The 20,571-nt window shown below is 42.3% G+C and overlaps 1 protein-coding gene across 1 annotated transcript in view; it reads left to right on the top strand.

Annotated features, from left to right (window-relative positions):
* mrpl11 (mitochondrial ribosomal protein L11) overlaps positions 1-20,085 on the top strand; it is an 83,434-nt gene extending 63,349 nt beyond the window's left edge. Inside the window, 5 exon segments of the mRNA XM_032554916.1 lie at positions 10,973-11,068; positions 17,979-18,072; positions 18,559-18,650; positions 18,652-18,719; positions 19,875-20,085. Coding sequence (XP_032410807.1) covers positions 10,973-11,068; positions 17,979-18,072; positions 18,559-18,650; positions 18,652-18,719; positions 19,875-19,998 — 474 coding nt within the window. The 3' untranslated portion in view covers positions 19,999-20,085.
* The last annotated feature ends 486 nt before the right edge of the window (positions 20,086-20,571 follow it).

The raw sequence follows: 20,571 nt of genomic DNA, 5'->3' as shown, positions 1-20,571 counted from the left end.
CAGAGCCGCACGAGAATCTGCAGAAAGGGGACAAGCAGTGAGAGACAGAAATCCTCTTTGGTTTGTAGCAGAAGTGCATTTGAGCAACCTTTAGTTTTATGTGATGTGTGGTTGACAGCAAAACCTGGAATGTAACTTTTATAGCCGTTTCCTTTGCAGCAGGGATGCATGGAAACATTTTGTTCCCAGAATCTTGCAAGTTTGGTGCATTTTTTTTTGTTTTTTTAGCTACAACAAAAAACCTTAAGTGAGGGGAAGAGTTACATTAATACACCTTTTTGTAGTTTATTAAACCTTCATATGAAGTACAAACGGCACTGACACAAACAGAGCAGGAAAAGTATTCACACTAATTGAACATTTCCACATATTTGAATGTATTTTGTATTTTTCCTCCAACATGGCAGGCCTTTATAAAACCACCTTTTGCCAGAGTTGCAGCTAAAAGTCTCTGCCAGCTGAATCGGGGATGCACCAATTCATTTCTTTCACTTTCGATACCGATACAGATATCTGAGGTTTAATATCGTTTGATACCGATTCGGGTTAGTTACACCTTAAATAAAAAAAAACACTGAAGTTTGTGGTCATAATGTGTTGGAAATGTGGAAAAGGTCAAATGTTTCTGCAGCTTGTAGCAAAATTTTTTACACATGCAATGATTATTTTAAGGATGCTTATTGGTTCCCCGAAAAACGACAAAACCCGGACATTATCATGAATCAGTAAAATTCCCACGGGCCGAACTTGAAAATTGGACGTTATGCTGTTAGCACTTAGCTTTCGCCAACAACTCAGGCGGAAGTGAGAGCGCTGCGCAATGCTAGCAACAAAATGACACAATGTGGCTTGAAAACATAATACGTCCCTTTAAGACGTATTACTAGAAACGAGACAAAATTGCTTTGTACATTTGGTGTTTTTGCAGTGGATTCATCCAATATTCTTAGAAAATAAGAAATCTGCAGGCAGACGTCAAACAAAATCTTTGAGGTTTTTGCTCTTGAAGATAAAAATCTCCCTGCTGCTCCATAAATACTCTGAGCGGTTTCTATGACAGACTCAAACCAAATGTCAGCAGGTCTCTTTGACTCCATCCCCTCACCTGACACTCCGGTTTGTGTGTGTGTGTGTTGATGCTTTATTTCTTCTCTCCATTCATCTCAGCCGCCTGCAGTTCAGCCGCCGCACGTGATTAATCATGTGAAGTGGCAAAAAGCACAACAGTGTGGCGTCTGTGAGGGCGGCCTAATGGAGTTGAAAATGGGATGTTTTGTAGTTGTGCGATCCATTTTGTTCGCCGCTCGCTCTGCTTTCACCCGGCCCCTCAAAAGGCTGATTCTTCTTCTTCTTCTGGTGCCAGGTGCAAACAGAGCGGGGAGGTTGTGTCTATTTAGAGCAACAATAAAACCCCCGATGAATGAGAGGCTTACCTGGTTTTTGTTCTAAACACAAATCCCAGATTTGTTTTTGCTCCGCTGAGTTTCCACTGATTTGACTGGCTCTTTTCAAAATCGCTTTTATTTTCCACTGTCGTCTTTCCTGTCATTCATCCATTTGTTCTTTTCTTCTTTTGTCCATTCTTTCTTTCTTTTGCCATTTTCGTCCTTCTTTCCTTTCTTCCATCTTTCCATTTGTCTATTTTTTGTTTGTTTTCTTTCTTCCATCCATCCTTTCATCCATTCTTTTGTTCGTCTTTCACTTGTCCTTTTTCTTTCTTGGATCCATCCTTTTTTACTTTTGTCTTTCCTTCCTTCTTTCTCCCTGTTGCTTATCCATCCTTTATTCCTTCCTTCCTTTCTTTTTTCTTTCCTTTCTTGTCTAAATTAAACATCTGCAGCTTCACACTGAAATTCCTCAGTTTGTTTTGTAAAAATGTTTCCCTTTTTACAAATATCTGTTTTTTGTCATGAAGTGCGGTGGTGTTGATGGTGAGGCAGGCGCAGCGGACCCAGGTCAGATGAAAATGATGATTTTTGAATATAAATAAGTCCAGAAACACGGCAGCTCGCACAGAGACACACCGACGACGAACAGACTAGACATTGACGTTGACGAGGACCCGACGAAGAACAAAGAACACAGGTGGAGTTAAATACACGGGAGGGTAATCACAGAGACGAGACACACCTGGGAACAATCAAGGGGAGGACAGGACAACGAAGAGACTAAGGACACAGAAAACTAAATAAACACAGAAAAACACAGATCCTGACAGTACCCCCCCCTCAAGGGCGGCTACCAGACGCCCAAAAAACAAAAACACAACAAGGGTGGGCGGAGGGGCGCTGGACGGGGGGCCAGAGTTCAGAAAAAAACAAAAAACAACCCACCGTTGTGGGCGGAAACACAGGGAGGGCCAAGAGTCCATAAACAAACAAAAAACTACCCACAGGGTGGGCGGAGGCAAAGGAGGCGGGAACCACGGAAGTGGTCTGGCGGTCGTCCGCGGCGGCGGGAACCACGGAGGCGGTCCGGCGGACGTCCGCGGCGCCGGAGGCGGGAACCACGGAGGCGGTCCGGCGGCCGTCCGCGGCGCTGGAGGTGGCGATGAGTCCCGGGGGCCGCCCACAGACGGCGACGACGAGCCCCCCGAGGCAGGGTCTCTGGTGGAGCACAGGGGGTCTCGGTCGGAACGCTGGGGGTCTCGGTCGGAACGCAGGGAGTCTCGGTCTCGGGTGGAACGCCGGGAGTCTCGGTCTCGGGTGGAACGCTGGAGGTCAGGGTCTCAGGAGGAACGCAGGAGGTCAGGGTCTCAGGAGGAACGCAGGAGGTCAGGGTCTCAGGAGGAACGCAGGAGGTCAGGGTCTCAGGAGGAACGCAGGAGGTCAGGGTCTCAGGAGGAACGCAGAAAGTCAGGGTCTCAGGAGGAACGCAGGGGGTCTCGGTCTCGGGTGGAACGCAGGGAGTCTCGGTCTCGGGTGGAACGCAGGGAGTCTCGGTCTCGGGTGGAACGCAGGGAGTCTCGGTCTCGGGTGGAACGCAGGGAGTCTCGGTCTCGGGTGGAACGCAGGGCGTCTCGGTCTCGGGTGGAACGCAGGGCGTCTCGGTCTCGGGAGGAACGCTGGAGGTCAGGGTCTCAGGAGGAACGCTGGAGGTCAGGGTCTCAGGAGGAACGCTGGAGGTCAGGGTCTCAGGAGGACGCTGGAGGTCAGGGTCTCAGGAACGCTGGAGGTCAGGGTCTCAGGAGGAACGCTGGAGGTCAGGGTCTCAGGAGGAACGCTGGAGGTCAGGGTCTCAGGAGGTACGCTGGAGGTCAGGGTCTCAGGAGGAACGCTGGAGGTCAGGGTCTCAGGAGGAACGCAGAGAGTCTGAGTCGGAACGCAGAGAGTCTCGGAAGGAACGCTGGGGGTCTGGGTCTCGGAAGGAACGCTGGGAGTCTCGGAAGGAATGCTGGGGGTCTGGGTCTCGGAAGGAACACTGGGAGTCTCGGAAGGTGCGCCGGCTGGAACGCCGGCTGATTCGGCCTCGGGTGCGCCGGCTGGAACGCCGGCTGATTCGGCCTCGGGTGCGCCGGCTGGAACGCCGGCTGATTCGGCCTCGGGTGCGCCGGCTGGAACGCCGGCTGATTCGGCCTCGGGTGCGCCGGCTGGAGGTGAGCCGGAGCGGAGCCTCGGGGCCGGCTGCGGGGGCGAGCCGGAGCGGAGCCTGGGAACCGGCCGCGGGGGCGAGCCGCAGCGAAGCCTTGGAACCGGCCGCGGGGGCGAGCCGCAGCGAAGCCTAGGAACCGGCCGCGGGGGCGAGCCGCAGCGAAGCCCGGGAACCGGCCGCGGGGGCGAGCCGCAGCGAAGCCCGGGAACCGGCCGCGGGGGCGAGCCGCAGCGAAGCCTTGGAACCGGCCGCGGGGGCGAGCCGCAGCGAAGCCTTGGAACCGGCCGCGGGGGCGAGCCGCAGCGAAGCCTTGGAACCGGCCGCGGGGGCGAGCCGCAGCGAAGCCTTGGAAACGGCCGCGGGGGCGAGCCGCAGCGAAGCCTTGGAAACGGCTGCGGAGGTGACAGCTCCGGAAGGCGACGAGGGGCCGGGTCCACCGGCGGCTCACGTCGCTGTCTCCGGGCTGACCGTGGAGGTGGCGGCTCCGGAAAGCGACGAGGGGCCGGGTCTGCCGGCGGCTCACGTCGCCGTCTCCGGGCTGACAGCGGAGGTGACGGATCCGGAAGGCGACGAGGGGCCGGGTTCACCGGCGGCTCACGTCGCTGTCTCCCCCGGCGTGAGTAACGGCGGGGGCCGAATCCGGAGGGCTTTGGGGTGGGGACTGGTAGCATCTGGCGTTGGCTAATCGCCAGGGTGTAGTCCGACACCAGTCCCATCTCTTCCAGCAGCAGCGGAGATGGCAGGATCTCTACGTCCTTGTAGAGATCCCGCTGAGCCAACTCCAACTGCTGCTGGAACCATGCCTCCTGGTCGTGCTGGGCCATATGCTGCATTCTCACCGTTCGGTATGGTCGGGTCCTTCTGTCATGAAGTGCGGTGGTGTTGATGGTGAGGCAGGCGCAGCGGACCCAGGTCAGATGAAAATGATGATTTTTGAATATAAATAAGTCCAGAAACACGGCAGCTCGCACAGAGACACACCGACGACGAACAGACTAGACATTGACGTTGACGAGGACCCGACGAAGAACAAAGAACACAGGTGGAGTTAAATACACGGGAGGGTAATCACAGAGACGAGACACACCTGGGAACAATCAAGGGGAGGACAGGACAACGAAGAGACTAAGGACACAGAAAACTAAATAAACACAGAAAAACACAGATCCTGACATTTTTTCATACTTAAACATTTCAGATCATTAAATATTTTATATCAGACAAAGATAACCTGAATAAATTTAAAAAGTGGTTTAGCTCTTTTCCATTTGCTCTTTTATTTCAGTCTGAAAATCGTTTCTATTTCCCGTTTTTAAATCTTGCACCCTGTAAAGCTCGGAGTTTATTTCCAGCGTTTAGCAGTGTGTGTCTCTTTAAACGGTGTTTTGTGGTTTTTGGTATCCTGGTTACCTCTGCCCCCTGCAGCCGAAGGGCTTCGGCGTGAAACCGGATCCGCCGCGGCGGGAAGCGCGTGATAAAACGCCGCTGCAGATTAAATGAACGAGTTAATGAAGGTAATGAATGAGAGCGGTTCACACTAAAGGGTTTAATTAACCTCGCCTCCCTCCACCTCTTCTTCACTCCAACACCTCCGTCGCCATCGCAGACCTCCATGCCGACTGCCAGGGGTAATTCATCAGCTGCCCTCCAAGGCCAGGGGCAATTAATCCTGCTGCCTGCCCCGGCTTTTACCCCCAGACTTTATCTTCATATCTGATTGCTGCAACTTTCTGTCCTTTTTTCTCTCTTCTTCCTTTTCATCCTTTCTTTCTTTTCTCTTTGTTCTGTCACCTGTTCTTCCTCTCTTTCTTTTTTCAACCTTTCGTCCTTTCCTTTGTCCTTTATTTCTTTCATCCAGCCTTTCTTCCGTTCCTTCTTTCTTTTTTTATTTCTGTCATCCATTCATCATTTCATCCTTTCTTTCTTTCATCTCTTCTTTTACCCATTCTTTCTTTTTAGCATTTTGCCTGTTTTGTTTGTTCATCCTTCCTTTCATCCATTTTTTCTTTCTTTCTCTCATTCATCCTTCTTTTTGTCATTCCTTTCTTTCTTTTGGCATTTCTTTCTTACTTTCATCCTGTCTCTTGTTCTTTCTTTGATCCTTTCATTCTTCCTTTCCTTCTTTCCTTGTTTCTTTCTGTCGTCCATCATCCTTTCTTTCTTCTTTCTTTTTTACTTTATCATACTTTCTCTTGTCCTTTATTTCTTTCATCCAGCCGTTCTTGTTTTCGTCCACCCATCCTCTCCTTCCTTCTTTTATTTGGCTTTGTTTCATAAAATTAATCATTCCAGTAAAGTCAAATACCTGCAGAGAAACACGGCGGTGGCAGTGTGATGCTTGGGGCCTGAAATCCTGAGGGAGATTCAGCCACCCAGCCATTTATTAAAGTTGGTTTGGAACCATTTCACCCTCAGTGAATCATTTTGTTTTCATTTGCTTGGTATCATAATTTATAAACGTCTCGATGTGACGACAAATGAGAAAGAGAAGAAGACGCTGCGCGTTTCCCCGCCGTCAGCAGCTCCCATCTCCCCTCTAAAGCGTCTCATCAGAAGAAAACAAGGACGGAGCGTTCATGCATAAACATCGCAGCGCTCCCGCCCGTATTCATGAGGACCCTCCGTCCGCCACTGCTCAAACATTGACCACAGTCGCTCGCCGCACTCTGACAGCCTCCATATACCTCAGCTGTCTCTTTCCCCACTTCCACGCCAGCGCTACATCTTGTTAAAAAGAGTTAGTGAAGCTGAAAGGCCAATCACATTAACAGGGACGGAGTGTCAGAAAAGACAGCGGCGGCAGCAGCAAAAGGGTCGAATCAAACGGAAACTCCTCACATTTTAATTGCGAATGTCTAATTGCTCCCATAATTACGAGTAATAAAACTCATCCCGCCGCGCTGGTTTCGAATCGCAATTACTCAACTCCGCATTTGACAGCGAGGAAATATCGTCTTAGAGTCTAATCCCGCCGCCCAGGATCTCAAAGGGCTTTGAAGATGTCCTTGTCCACGGGCAGCGGCGTGGAAGGCCTCCGCCGCGGTTCAAGGGCTGCAGCCATTTTATTCTGGAGAGCTCCTAATCAGCCACGGTTGAGAAACGAGGGTTTATCCGGCAGCTTGAGCCTGTGGATGATTAGATGCTCAGATGCGGTGAGCGGGGTTAGCAATTTGGCCGGCGCATGGATGCTGCCGTTCCAGCTCTCTTCTCGCTGATAAATGTCATGTGGAGCTGGAGGAGCCAACCATCAACGAGGTTTTCATGACATGCCAAACTCCGTGCTGCGTTCAAAGACTCCAGGACAGACCGGGTTCAGTCCCACAGATTACTGCACGTAAATTATTGAATCGTGTAATTTAGACGTTGGCCGGACGTCTACCAGCTGATCAGGCCTGGTCACTAGTTTCTAGCTCCACACTGCAAAAAAAAGCAAAATCTGGCTAAATGTTTTGGTCTAGTTTCTAGTGCAAATATCTAAGTACACTTGAATAAAGACAAAACTAACTAAAAAGTAACTTTTCAGCAAGATGTAGGAACTTGTTTTAAGTCAATAATTCATTAATATTGATGAAAAATGTCTTGTTTTGAGTGAAATTATAAACAATTCCCTAAAACAAGTTCCTATATCTTGCTGAAAAGTTACGGTTAAGCTAGTTTTGTCTTAATTAAAGTGTATTGGTATTTTTGGACTATAAACTAGACAAAACACTTGGTAAGATTTTGTGTATTTGCAGACTGAAGCTGTGTGTTGACTCTAGATTGTTCCTCTTTGCATCCAAAGATAATAACTCCAGTTTTGTTTCTGCTCAGCTGGAGAAAGTTACGGCGTCGCAGCGTTCAAATCTTCCTTCAGTTTAGCTCAAGAAGCTAACAAGTTGGGTTGGCCGTTGTGTTCTAGCAAAAAAAACCTTTTACGTCTTTGTTGTTTGAAGACGTTTTCAACAATTTAATCCTCCCAAAGTTTTGGTAACAGTTTGGAGAGAAATTTACTTTTTCCATTGGCAGATTATTTAACTTAAAACATGGGGAAATGTCTGGTTATAAGAGAAATAATCTGAGAATGGAACTAGTTATTTTTCATCAATATTAAGGAATTAATGACGTAAAATAAGCTCCTATATTTAGCTGAAAATGTACTTTTAATTAGTTTTGTCTTATTGAAAATGTTTTTGCAGTAGAAACCAGATTAAAAACATGCTTAAGATTTCTTGCAGTGTGTGTTGAATCTGAGCTCAGACTCCGCCAGATAAGATCCTTTATGGCAAAGAGAAACCTCGAGTCAAATCGTCTAAATCGGGTCAAGATCCGCCTCCATTTGCCTTATTGTAGAACTAGGGGATACAGATGTTAAATGCAGGACCAGATGGACGCAGACAGATGCATCTGTACTTTTCTAAATCAGCTTATTGCATACTAATCATCTCTTTCTGGTGGGTCATGTCCGTGACTCTCTTTGCTTCTTTTCACGTATTTTCGCTTTGACAGTCCGTGCCTCTCTATCTTTAGCGCTCTCCCCGCTACTATCTGCGCTTAAGCACGTTTTAGAGGTGTCGGGCTTTATCTCCTGGCCTTTTTTCATGGCTTTGTGTGGCGAATGAAAGCCTGTCTGAGTCTGTTGGAGAGATCATTATCCAACAGGGGCTGAACAGAGGGAAAGGAGCTGGTGCTGAATGTGCAAGGCAGAGCCTGAGGGTTTGCTTTGACTCATGCCCAACATCACAGCCTTTATATTAATCCATATTTAATTAGACTTTCCTGTACCGCTCCATCCCTCCTTGTTTACCTTTCCTGTGTTGTTTTATGAGAGGGGGAGAAGCTTGTCACATGGGATTACGATTAATTAGTAGGACGGGGAGGGAAGGTAAAGCCTGAGGACTCCAGGGACGGGGTGTGTTTCATTCCTCCTTTATGATCTTCTAATCTGGATAAAAAAAATCCAACCTGCTTGTTATTTTAACATCACTTTGTTCTGTTTGCAAAGAGAAGCGAGCAGGAAACGCGGATCATTTTAGGCACTAATGAAGTGACAGAGATGCAGCGACTGATTTGCATTCATCAGGTGCTTCCTGGAACCTTTAGTGGAGAGATGATGTTCGGAAAAGTTGCCGCTCCGTTAGCTTCGTATAAATGTCTTTACCCAGCCTGTCATTGACGGATGTCTCAGGGTGACTGACTTTTCATCAGAGTCATTATTAAAGCGGGTTCTCCTCTGTTGTGGCGCAGCAGAGGCTCACAACTCCATTAAACTTTGTATAAAAAAACGTTTTTTCCCCTTTTCTCCCTCTCATTTCTAAAATGAACACTTCAATCAGCGTGTTGCCTTTGGGGAAAGATGGCGGGTGAAGGTCAGCTTAAAATTCAGCTGCATTAATTTGATTCTTTATTAGTCCTTGCCCCTGATTTCAGCTGCGAAGAGAAACGCAGCGTTGGCCGGGTGTTGACTTAATGTCACCCATCCATTTTGCTTTCGCTCCGTTGGCCTTGCAGGAGCCAGGAAAATGGAAACTCGTTCATCACCGGGTCGCTCTGGCTCTGGGCCCCAACATGCATTCAGTCATAGCTGCGGTGACAGCGCGGCCTGGACTCACTTCCTGGACCGCTCACATGTATGGATTAGGCTTGCGACTAATGATTACTTCAGGGCGTTCCGATAGTCCGGTAGACTCGGTTCAATTGGGGATCAAAATTGCAACATTTGTGACGTTTTCAGCTGTTGGGTTTCTTTCCGCTGTATCAAAGGATCCAAACTAATTGGAAAACCTGTTCCCCTCCTCACCTGTGGTGGCGCTGCACCAGGAAAGAAAGAAACGACACAAAAGCCTCAGAAGAAGCCTCTGAGCACAACTTTCTCTTCACAAAATGTAAACAAAAATGGAGTAGCGTCATATTTTAACGGTTGTAGGATTTTGTCTTTGGTAAAAAAAAAAAAAAAAAAAGCATGAACCATTTCTTCTGCGAATACTGGACTGACACATTTATTTTAGCTCTATTGACCCAGAAAGCGGTTTCTTCCACTTTCTGCTTTTGGAGCAGTCTCTGGTATGTGTGACGTTTGGATATGCATTTGAACCACATATCGGTTGAGTTCACTTCAACCGGGACCAAGGTTTGTAGGTGAACCAGAGTCCGCCTTTTTGGTTCACATTAGAGTCTGATTGCGCATTCACATCTCGCCAAATGAACCGGACTTCTTTGGGATAAGAACTAGAAGTTGATTAAAGCAAACTAACTATGGCTGCTGTGAATGCACTCTTAGTCCGCTTTAATTGAATTCCAGTTCGTTTGGGGACGTGTGAATGCACAATCAAACTCTGATGTCGACTACAAAAACGAACTCTGGTCCGCCTACGAACCTTGGTTTATGTTTGATTGAAGTGAACTCTGGTGCGGTTCGAATGCATAATGTGAATGACAGGCAGAGTGGAGGCCGCTCCAGAAACAGGAAGTGGACTACAGCACAAGGCATTCTGGGGAAATACAACCAAAACAAACGTAAGAGTCTAGCGCTAGCGAGAGAAACTGCTTGTGGTCTTTTACCAAACACAAAAGAGAAATCCTACAACTGCAAAAATCTGATGCTTGTTTATAGGTTTTCATGTTTTTTCCTTCAGTAGTTTTTTGCAGCGCCCCCACAGGTGAGGAGGTGAACAGGTTTTTCAAAAGTTTTGGTTCATTTGACACAGTGCAGTGAGAAAGCGAGCCGTAGCATCTGAAAATGTAGCAAATGTTGCAATTTTGGTTTACTGGACTATGAAGTGAGAAAACACCCTAAAGTAATCAATTATTCTATTAATTATTCTGACGATTAATCAATTAATTGGATAAAAAAATGGCACATTCAACTGATTTCTCATTAACTTCTTAGGTTTTTTCTATGCAATATTATAAATTAATTAAAGGACACAAATAAAATAAATTATTCAATTCTTTTTTTAGATAAGAAAAGAGACACTTTATTGCCTAAAATGCAATCATATTTCATTCCTTTTAGTGAAGCTACAGGCGAAGCTAAAGCTGTGCCACTTGAGTTTTGGATAAAACATATTTACAGGCAATGGTGTTTTTATCTTAAATAGAAAATATAAATATATTTGTACAGTTTTGACTGAATAACTGCTGTGAATATGTTTTTTTCAGTCTGTATACTCCAGATTATGATTAATCGATTACTAAATTAGTTGACAATTAATCGCTTTGAATCCGATTAATCGTTTCAGCCCTGTGTGGATATAGTCGAGCGTTTGACGGATTGACTGACAGCAGCTGTGCCATCTGTATTCTGACTGATATTCAGCTGGATGATCTGTGAGCTCATGCATTTTAAATGCAGCCGTTCATCGTTTTTTCATGTTTATCTCTCTTTTTTTTCTATAAAATGCAGAAAGGGATCCCCATCGGGCAGTTCTGCAAGGACTTCAATGAGAAAACCAAAGAGCTGAAAGAAGGCATCCCACTTCCCATCAAGATCCACGTCAAGGTGCGTTTCTTTAACCCATCTCTGACCCTCCTCTCTTAACACCCATCCCTCCCACAAATGGGGTTAATCCCACTGCAAGCTGCATAGCATCACTGGAGCGCCTCCATAATTCATACTCCACCACTGAAGTAAGCCTTTCTATTTGCATTCATTAATGAAGCAACAATGCCCAGAGGAGCTTGGAGTCAAGAGGCATTAAACACACAGAGGAGACGGGACTTACTCAGAAAATGGGTGTTAGTTTGTATTTTACTCCAGCAGATATTGTTTTGACTCGTCATACCTCCTCCTCACTTTGTGTGTTGTTTCAAATCAGGAGTTGTGTCCTCCCAGTCGGCTGAATGTGAGTTATAATGAGATTTGTGCTGAAAAGAGGGGGGGTGAGCCTAATCCTTTAAAAGGCATGAATTTAGTCTCCGACGCAATATCCAGCAACAGCTCTGCCAGCACAGCAGGGGCTTACGCATTAGTGCCATCTGCTGGTGGGTGTTGTAGCTCTGCGTGCTGGGTTTATTATAGATGTGTTCGTTTTACTGCTGCATTTCAGCTGCGGCGCATCAGCGGCTTCCAGCAGATCGCTTTAAAGGACGAATGAGCAGTTTGGGCAGATGGAGCCAAACGTTTCTGTGCGTTAAATAAGAAGTCTGAAGCCACAGGGCAACAGATGGAGATGGCTGTGCAAAAATTTATTCCACTTCTTACATTTTCAGCATGTTTTGTTGAGTTTTATCTAAGAGATAAACTGAAAGTGATTCTCACTTCATGAATTAGAATGAAAACGATTCATGATTTTCATTTTTTAACCAATGAGGACCTGTAAAATGTGGCTTTTGGCTAAAGAAAATTATAAAATGACCTCATTTTTAAATAAGTTGTGCATTTATTGCAATATGAGGGTTGGTTGGTGGGGCTGAAAACATCACAATAATTTTATACGTTTCTTATCAGTTTTTTATTTAAAAATATCCAAAATGCTGCCAAACTGGTGATATAACCTTTATTTTTATCCATAGTTTCCACTTGAACTGTTCTACTTTTCTCCTTTCCAGTATTTTTATTTTTAAGCAGCTATGGGGCGCAGCAGCATGACGGCGCATTAGGGCCATCGTGAATACAAAAAAGGAAGAGTAAATTTCTGCCAAAAACTCAAACATTTTCAGATTAATCTCAGAAATTTTCAAGAAAAAACAAGAAGTTTCAAAGTTTGAGGAGTTGCTTGAAAAAAAATTTCTGGAAATTTCAAAAGTCAGTTTTTGAGTTTTTTCTAGAAAATCTTTGATTTTTTAAACTCAGAAATTTCCAAGTCTTCTCACAAAGATTTCTAAGATAAACCAAAAAAAAATTTCTCCCAAATTTAAAATTTTTGGAGCTCAGAAATTTCCTTGTCTTTTCTAGAAATTTTTTGACGGAAATTATCAATTTTTTGAAAAGTGTACCATGACCCTAATATGTTGTTGTACAACAGAAATCGAGTTGCACATAAGTGGCATATAAAGCGACTTACAACTCGAGTCAGACTCGCGATTTGAAACTTGTGAACAGTTTCGTATTTTTAATGATTTCTTTCTGTTTTGTTTAAAATCTCTACTTCTAATCCTATGTAGCTAAATTAGTGTCAAAAAGATTCACGAAGCGAAAAACAAGATTTGTAAATGTACACCATGGTTCATAAATGCGTTCCTCAACATTCACATATATTTTGTAAGTAGTTTCTCTAATCTACACATTTCAAACTGCACAAGTAGAAATACAGCGGAGATACAACTCAGCAAATCCGCAGGTTCACGGGTCATCCCGCATGATGATGTAATTTAAAGAAATTACATGATATTTTGTGGTTTTATTGTGACAAAATGTGTAAAGTTCAGGGGGTGTGAATACTTTTTTGATACACTCCACACTTTCCAGTGATTTTTACCCTTCAGACTGTGAATTTGAGCTGCTAATCTGTATGCTGCGCTCCAGCGTTTCAGCTGGCAATAAAGGATCACTGTGACACATCACAATGCATAAATAAATATTGAATTAACTGCGGCTGTGCCAACAGAGGGAGCTGCATTGTCCTTCTCTCAGTCTGGCGACGGTTTGTTCAGCAGTTGCTCTTCATCGGTTTAATAAAGACTGAGAAGTTCGAGGTGCATTCGAGTTTAAAGACGCTTGTTGCTGCGAGACTGATGAAGTTGTAACAGTAGTCATCAGTTAACAGGCGGCAGAGTTAATCACAGACGCAAATATGAGCAAGGTTAGCAGATAAATATCACCAGGAGCGGTGACAGTAAACATGGTGGTAAATGGATGCATGAGAAACGAGGGTTTTCTTTTTAAGTAGTGAGCAGAAATAATGCTAATATGTTTTTCTTTTAACGAGCCAGACTTTCTGGTTATCGCTCCTTAATCAATACTTCTCCTGACTTATTTAAAGGTGCTTTGCAGGTTTTCTTTGGACTTTGTTTTTTCACTCCTCAAGTCGACCATATACAGAAGCAGAACAGAAAATATTTAAGCTCCATCAAGGTCATTTCAATTCATCTGAAAGCTGGTGTATAAGGAAGTATCTACTGAAGTATGATGAATAAAGCTGCAGTATGTGACTTTTGTGAAAAATATTTGTTTACATATTTGTTGAAACCGTTACCCTGTCATAACAGTTTGGTATGAGACAGAAAATCTGTGAAAAAATGTATCTCCTCTGCCCTTCTCCCAATGCAAATTACAAACAACCAATCAGAACTGGGAGGCGGGTCTTAGTGTTGTCAATCTCCCTCCGTGTGGCGCTGTTGGTTATGCTGAAGCCACCAATCCCAGTGGATAAACGGTTTTTCTGTAATGATAAGATGTTACCACCATTATCACATTTAGCAGTGAGTACATAAGGTTGATTGGCAGCGCTAAGACCCTCCTCCTGGCTCTGATTGGTTGTTTTAGCTGCATTTCTTCAGACTGCAATAGTAGCTCAGGGAATAGGAGGAAGAGATCGATCTCTTCACAGTATCTGTCTCATACTGTCACAAAATGGTGACAGTTTTAACAAATATGTAAAAACACATCTTTTAAATTTAAAGGTTGCATACTGCACCTTTAAATTCTGTATTAGAAGTATTTCTTAGAGACATGACATTCAGACATTGTTCATCTGCTCTTAAGACATCTGTGGACTGAGTCAGGTTCACTTTCTATGGAAAAGAAAAACAAAAACCACACAGTTAATGGTTTTCTAAAGCAAAGAGAAGCACAATTACAGCTATATCTTCAGTATTCTTACAGTATGCAGGGTAATACAAACCAGTAAGATATGATGTTCATATTTATGTAATATTAAAGGGAATAAATCCACATTTTGGATGTTTTTTTTTTTTACTTCCATTTGGGTTTCTGCTGCTCATGAAAACAGGCCAAATGCTCAAAAAATCAATAAAAATAAGTTTTCTTGTGTCTCGAAGATGAGTTGTTTCAAAAACCTCTGGAATGTAACGTCACAGCAGGCACTGCCCAGACGGTTACCTAGCAACCCCAACAGGACTCCACTTGTCTCCTAGCAACCCACTGGAGGGCCTTGCCAGCAGAAGCTTATTTTGATTTAAAGTGACAAGAGGCCCTAAAACAGACTAAAATCTCATTATCTATTATCTGTGCACACAAAATGTAATGTAATGTTTTGTATATAAAACTGATCTCTCCTAATCTGTACAAGGAAGCATAATAAGTAATCTTTATTAGTGTTGTAATATTAAACGGTGTCTTCATTTACATTAATACAGTAGTTATTAAAACATTTCAGCCAACAAACAAAGCAAACTAATATTAGTCTGGTAAACAACTAGTTTTATTTTAGTAATAGCTGAAACTCATGACGTTATAGAAAGTATAATGTTTGGACAAAACTAGGCAGATGTCTTCATCTCCTTTGCTGCACTATTTTAGTTGCTAAGATACTCAGGAGTATTTCTCACAATTGTTTTTTTAGAGATGTTTTAAAAACTCCCGCACAGAAGCTGTTATTCATTAATTTATTTCCCCCCTCGTCATAAAACCCCCGGTGAACATGTTTGTTTTATTTTATAAAAATTGTTGAAAAACTCCTGGCTGGACATTCAACGAGAAATAACAAGCAACTGCTTCTGCCTAGATGGAGAAAAATTCAGTTTCCTCTGCTGAAAGGTCACTGCTGGTAGATAACTCGATGCTGATGACAAATCACCAGCTCCGTCGGGTCGCCTCGGTCCAGCCCACGGTCGACTGTTTGCTGTTTTATATGAGACAGATAAAAATTGATCCAAAGCAAACTTTTCACCAGATGATTTATTGATTGGATCAGTGTGTCGGCTTTTGTTTTTACAGCGAGGTGGCAGAGAAAAAAGGGTCAGAATAACTCAGTGAGGCTGATGAGATTATTTTTACTCTGCTCCTGAGGGCAGCATGGAGAGCAGGAGAGCAAAGAGGAAAGTAGAAATACAGCCAGTGAGTTTATTATCGTTTTATGAGGATGTGGAGTTTTCTGTCGTCTTCAGAGTCAGCTGGGGCGTCTTATCAAATTACCGGGGGACTAAATGAGTGTAAAAGACGCTTTTAGTGGAGATTATTCACACATAACAAGGTCCAAACTCAGTGGTTTGTTTCTGTCTTAAAAGCTTTCCCTGCTGTAAAGAGAACCAGCAAAGATGTGAATAAAAACAAACTGTTCTTCTGAGGATTCATATGAGACCAAAATAATCTAAAGAGGAGCAAACTTAGCATTTAAAATCTTTTAAAACTTGGCAACTCATCCAGGGTTTGGATGGAAACCAGCATCTCTGCAGATCCTGTAATACAGACTCTGTCCTTTGGTGTTTACGTTGAAATTAAGAGGAAATTAGTGACCAGGTTTTGGCGTTTTGGTGATCTGGAGCGTGCGCTGCGAATGGGGTTAAAAGAAAAATAAAGTAGCAATAACCTTAGATAAGCAACTGTTGTTACCCAATTAAGAAATGCCATTGCACCAGAAAATATGAAAAAAGTAATTAAAAGCATTTATAAATATGTATGCTTATAAGACAAAACAAAAGAAGCTTTTTTCACAGAAAATTTAACAACTTATGGGGAAAAAAGCAGAGATAATTTAAAAATAAAATTTTCCAAAGATCATTTGGTTTACTGTTTTATGTTTGTTTGTTTGTTTGTTTACAGAAAAATATTTTTAAAACATATGAAATACCAGTTTAGCACAAAACTAAAAACAAAAAAATTATAATTTAATTTTCTCAAAACAGAATAGAAAAACAGAAACATTTTAAATAATTGTCTTACAAAAACATTAATCTTTATTTTAAAAAACTACAATTTAAAAGATAAAAAATTATGTATTTATTTATTTATAAATATATTTCTATAAAACACAGAGAAAGGTAATATAAAATATTTTATTTAAATGCAAAAATATGAAGTAAATACAATATATTTGTATTTCATCAGTTTGTTCATATTCTTAGAATACATTTTAGAAAAACACAAAAAATGTGGTTTTGGCCTCAGAATTGTGTCGATTTTCAACAATTGTTTTAAAACAGATTCAGTTTGAAACAGAAAACAGACCAATTTTCAGACTCATAAATGTGAAAGTTATCGTTGTAGATCAATGTTCCTGTCGAGGTAAAAATAAGGTCTTCTTCGCCACATCCTGTAAAAACAGAGTGGAGGACACTTCGCCCCCGCAGATAAAACCATCCGTACGTTCTGGGCCCCAGATCGCTCCAGCTGGTCTCTTGTTTGGCTCCTTTCCTCTGCTGTTTGGTATTTTTGCCTTGACTCTGGCAATCTTATAGAGTTACTGAGTAGAGGTTGTGCTCAAACTATTACACAAGAAATAAAACTGTGCATAAATTAGTCTGCACTTATTTTCTTCCCCACTTGAATTCACTAAGCCGTTACAAAACGGCCACTGTTCAATTCAGAAACAATTTTTCTATTCAAACGGTGTAAAAATTCTGTTTAAATTGTGTGACTGACCAGAGGAAGACGGTAAACAAACTGAGAATTTATATAAAATAATTCTAGAAGGTTCCATACTGTAGCAAATGTGACGTCGCACTTCATGAACTTTGTAACCGACAGCCACTCCGGGAGGCGGTTGCTATGGAGTTGCTACGGCAACAGTATAGACGCCACAAGCTTAGAACTAGCTCTCGCCTCGTTCCAATCTAACTTATATTACAGCTACTACTCAGTTACAGTTTTTGAGCACTCTATCCACCTCTGTGTAATACTAGGATAAATATCAGTGGTATATACTGTAGTACTTACTGCCGAACTAGCAAATTTAGCTTAGCTAATGTAGCTTTTATCTGCTAGCTAATACGGACATGTAGCCTACGTGTTTGTTACTACATGTACTTCCTCTGCCAGTCACCAGAACCTCGTTATTCACATGAAGAGTTTTAACATCCTTAAAAATTTATTTAAATATCGATTCATAAATAAATAAATAAATTGATATAAATTAATAAATAAATTGATATATTCAGGTCATGTTGTAGGCACTCTTCGTGTTCAATAGGTAGTGAACTGTATGCGATTGGAAGCAGCTTGTCCACGTTGTCTGACATATTTCCATTATCTATCTCATTTGGGTCGATCCCAACAGCAGTAATTTTGCTATATACTTTCTTTTTGTTTGTCTTGAATCCACGGTTTATCTATGCTTTGCACTGCATTTACCTACCAAGATGGCGGTTCAGTGGCACAGCTCACTTCTGGCCCAGACTTGTGGGAACTATGTATTTCTTACAAATAAATCAATTCTAGTATTTGTAAAATTTCTGCAAAATTCCATTGACATACAATTAAATTTGTGGTTCTGATGTGTGCAAATATAAATAATTGTGATGAAATGATGAGTTGAGTTTTTTTATGATGAATTGTTGCTCTGTCTCCGCAGCCTGACAGAACATATGATCTGAAGATCGGCCAGCCCACCGTCTCATTCTTCCTCAAACAGGCAGCAGGAATCGCTAAAGGTGCCGGCAAGACAGGTGAGAGCGTTGTGTCCTCTAACCTGGCTGTGGCAGGAATCGCTCCATGTAGTCAGTGTTGAGATGTTTTATTCATGAGAAGAGGGAGCACTGCAGCTCACACAGGAAGAAGATTTTTCCTGGATTTCCACCTTTTTGCTCCAAGCTATCCTCAGCCTTGTTGCCAAACACCAGAGCTGGGTCTGGTCTCACATCCTCCTCCTACTCACTCTGTTTACTCCTTCAAACATTATAGGAATGAAACGATTAATCGTGATTAATCGTTTATTGAAGCAATCATCAACTAAATCATAACCTTGAGTATACAGACTGAAAAAAGGCAACTCACTCAGAGCAACAATTGAGCCTAAACTGTACAAAATATATATACTTTTTGCAATTAAAGTAAAACAATTTGATGCTAAATTTAAAGTTGCTGTCCTAAAACTTTCTCTGACTTGCACAAGCTGAAAATTGCTTTCTCTTTTTCTTGTTGTAACTGTGAAGGCCACGAGACGGCGGGTATGGTGTCGGTGAAAGCCGTGTACGAGATCGCGAAGGTCAAAGGTGAAGACGAGTGCTTCAAGATAAGGGATGCCTTCCCTCGAGACGGTTGTCAAAACCATCATCGGCTCAGCCCGTTCGCTGGGAATCCAAGTTGTCAATGAGTAAGCTCAGTATCTGTAATCTGAGGACCAGTTCTGTCAGATTATGTTGCTATGCCCTCAAATGTCCACTAGAGGTCAGCAGAGAAACTGTAAAACTATTAATACCGGATTTTTGTTTGGCGTTTGCTCTTATGAAGCTTAATTAAAAAGAAAAACATGTGCAGCAAAGCAGGTTTTTACAACATTGTAAGTTTCTCAATGTGAAAAAGAAGGATTTTTAATTTGAAATTCATTATTCGTTCATTCAGCCATTAACGATCTGAAATTCCCATAATTTGTCCACAAATTATTAATCTATAAAATAGCTAATTTTCTCACAGAGCATTTTTGTACTTTTAAAATACAGTTTCTAACAAAAAAGGTATAAATTGTTTTATTTGTCACGTTTGCATTTTGATTTTGTAGAAAATCATGTTTTATTGATCTGTGGACATACACTTTATTATCTGACTAAGTGTTAAAATCTAGGTTCATGTTGTTTGAGGTTAAAGGTCATTTTAAGTTCATTATATGATAATGAGTTAATTGATTAGACTATTTCTTTCAGTCAAATGTTATAAAAAGAAAATAAGTTATTCAACCAACCAGTAATCACCTTAGTAAATAACATAAATACAATTATTAATTAGTTTTGTCTTATTTTAAGTGTACTAAGAAATTTGCCCTAGAAACTAGATCAAAGACAATTGGTAAAATTGGTTATTTTTGCAGAGTATTGGTTGTAAACAAACTTCCTCTGCACCATTTTACCTTTCATATAGACAGATACTTATCATTCATGACAAACACGCTGCTCTGTTTATTTTGCTCTTCCTCATTATTCAGAGACATTCTGCTTTTGCTTCCTTAACGAAATGCTTTCCAAGGAATCTGTTGAAACCCGTCAAACCTAACGTCTCCTGCAGCTGTAGCACATTATGATTTATTGCTTGTAACCTCAGAGGATAAATTGGTATCGTTGCCTCGTTAATGGTGGATTCATCTGAAGATGATTGGTTCAGCGCTGCTGCAGCGAAGCATTTGTTCTCTGTCTGATCGTCCAGTTTTATTAAGATTAAGCCACCGGGCGACAGCTTTTTATTGCTCACACTTTTGTGGGTAAGTTGTGGTAAATCTGTGTTTCCTTGAGATAATTTTGTTTTATTTCCTGTCCAGTCTTTCAGCAGATGAGTACAAAGTCTTCCTGGAGCAGAGAGAGGAGAAGCTGAAGGCGGATGCTGCTGCTGCAGCTGCAGCTGCTGCAGCCGAGGCCGCAGCGGGGAAAAAGAAAAACCTGTAATAGTTTCCTGTATTTGTTTATTTTGACTTAATACATGTGCTACATTCGCTTAAAACCTGTTTAATAAAAGTTTTATGTTAACAAAGAGTTACCTGGTTTGTTTTGTCTGCAACAAAAACATCAACTCTGCTTCTGAAAATATTTATGACTGTAATTTATTGGTGCTGAAGAGTGGAGAAGGTAATTGTTCTGCCTCTGTAGGGTTTGTATCTTCAGCCTCTTTGATGCTATTATCCATTATTAACACTTCTGGAAGCGGTTTGGCTCTAAGACATGTTGTGCAGATGGTTTCCTCCATATTTCACACGTTTTTTCAATCTTTCTGGGATCTGAAAGTTTCAGCACATTAATTATTGGTTCAAATCTCAAGAATTCCTGAGAGATATTTTTGATATTATTGAATTTCAGAGGAACCGCTGTTCTTTCAGCAAATACGTTGTTTATAGCTTCTACCAAAAAAACTGAAGTTTTGTTTAAGATTAGGGGGATTTTTTTGGTACACAAAAGCAATTATTTATAATTATCAAATCTGGTGTCAATAAACATTTAGCTAGAAAAACGCAAAATATAAAG

The sequence above is a fragment of the Xiphophorus hellerii genome, chromosome 23 (genome assembly GCF_003331165.1).
Source record: "Xiphophorus hellerii strain 12219 chromosome 23, Xiphophorus_hellerii-4.1, whole genome shotgun sequence".
In the NCBI taxonomy this organism is placed as follows: Eukaryota; Metazoa; Chordata; class Actinopteri; order Cyprinodontiformes; family Poeciliidae; genus Xiphophorus; species Xiphophorus hellerii.
Note: the sequence above shows the minus strand (reverse complement) of the source record. Positions and strands in the feature narration are given on the sequence as shown.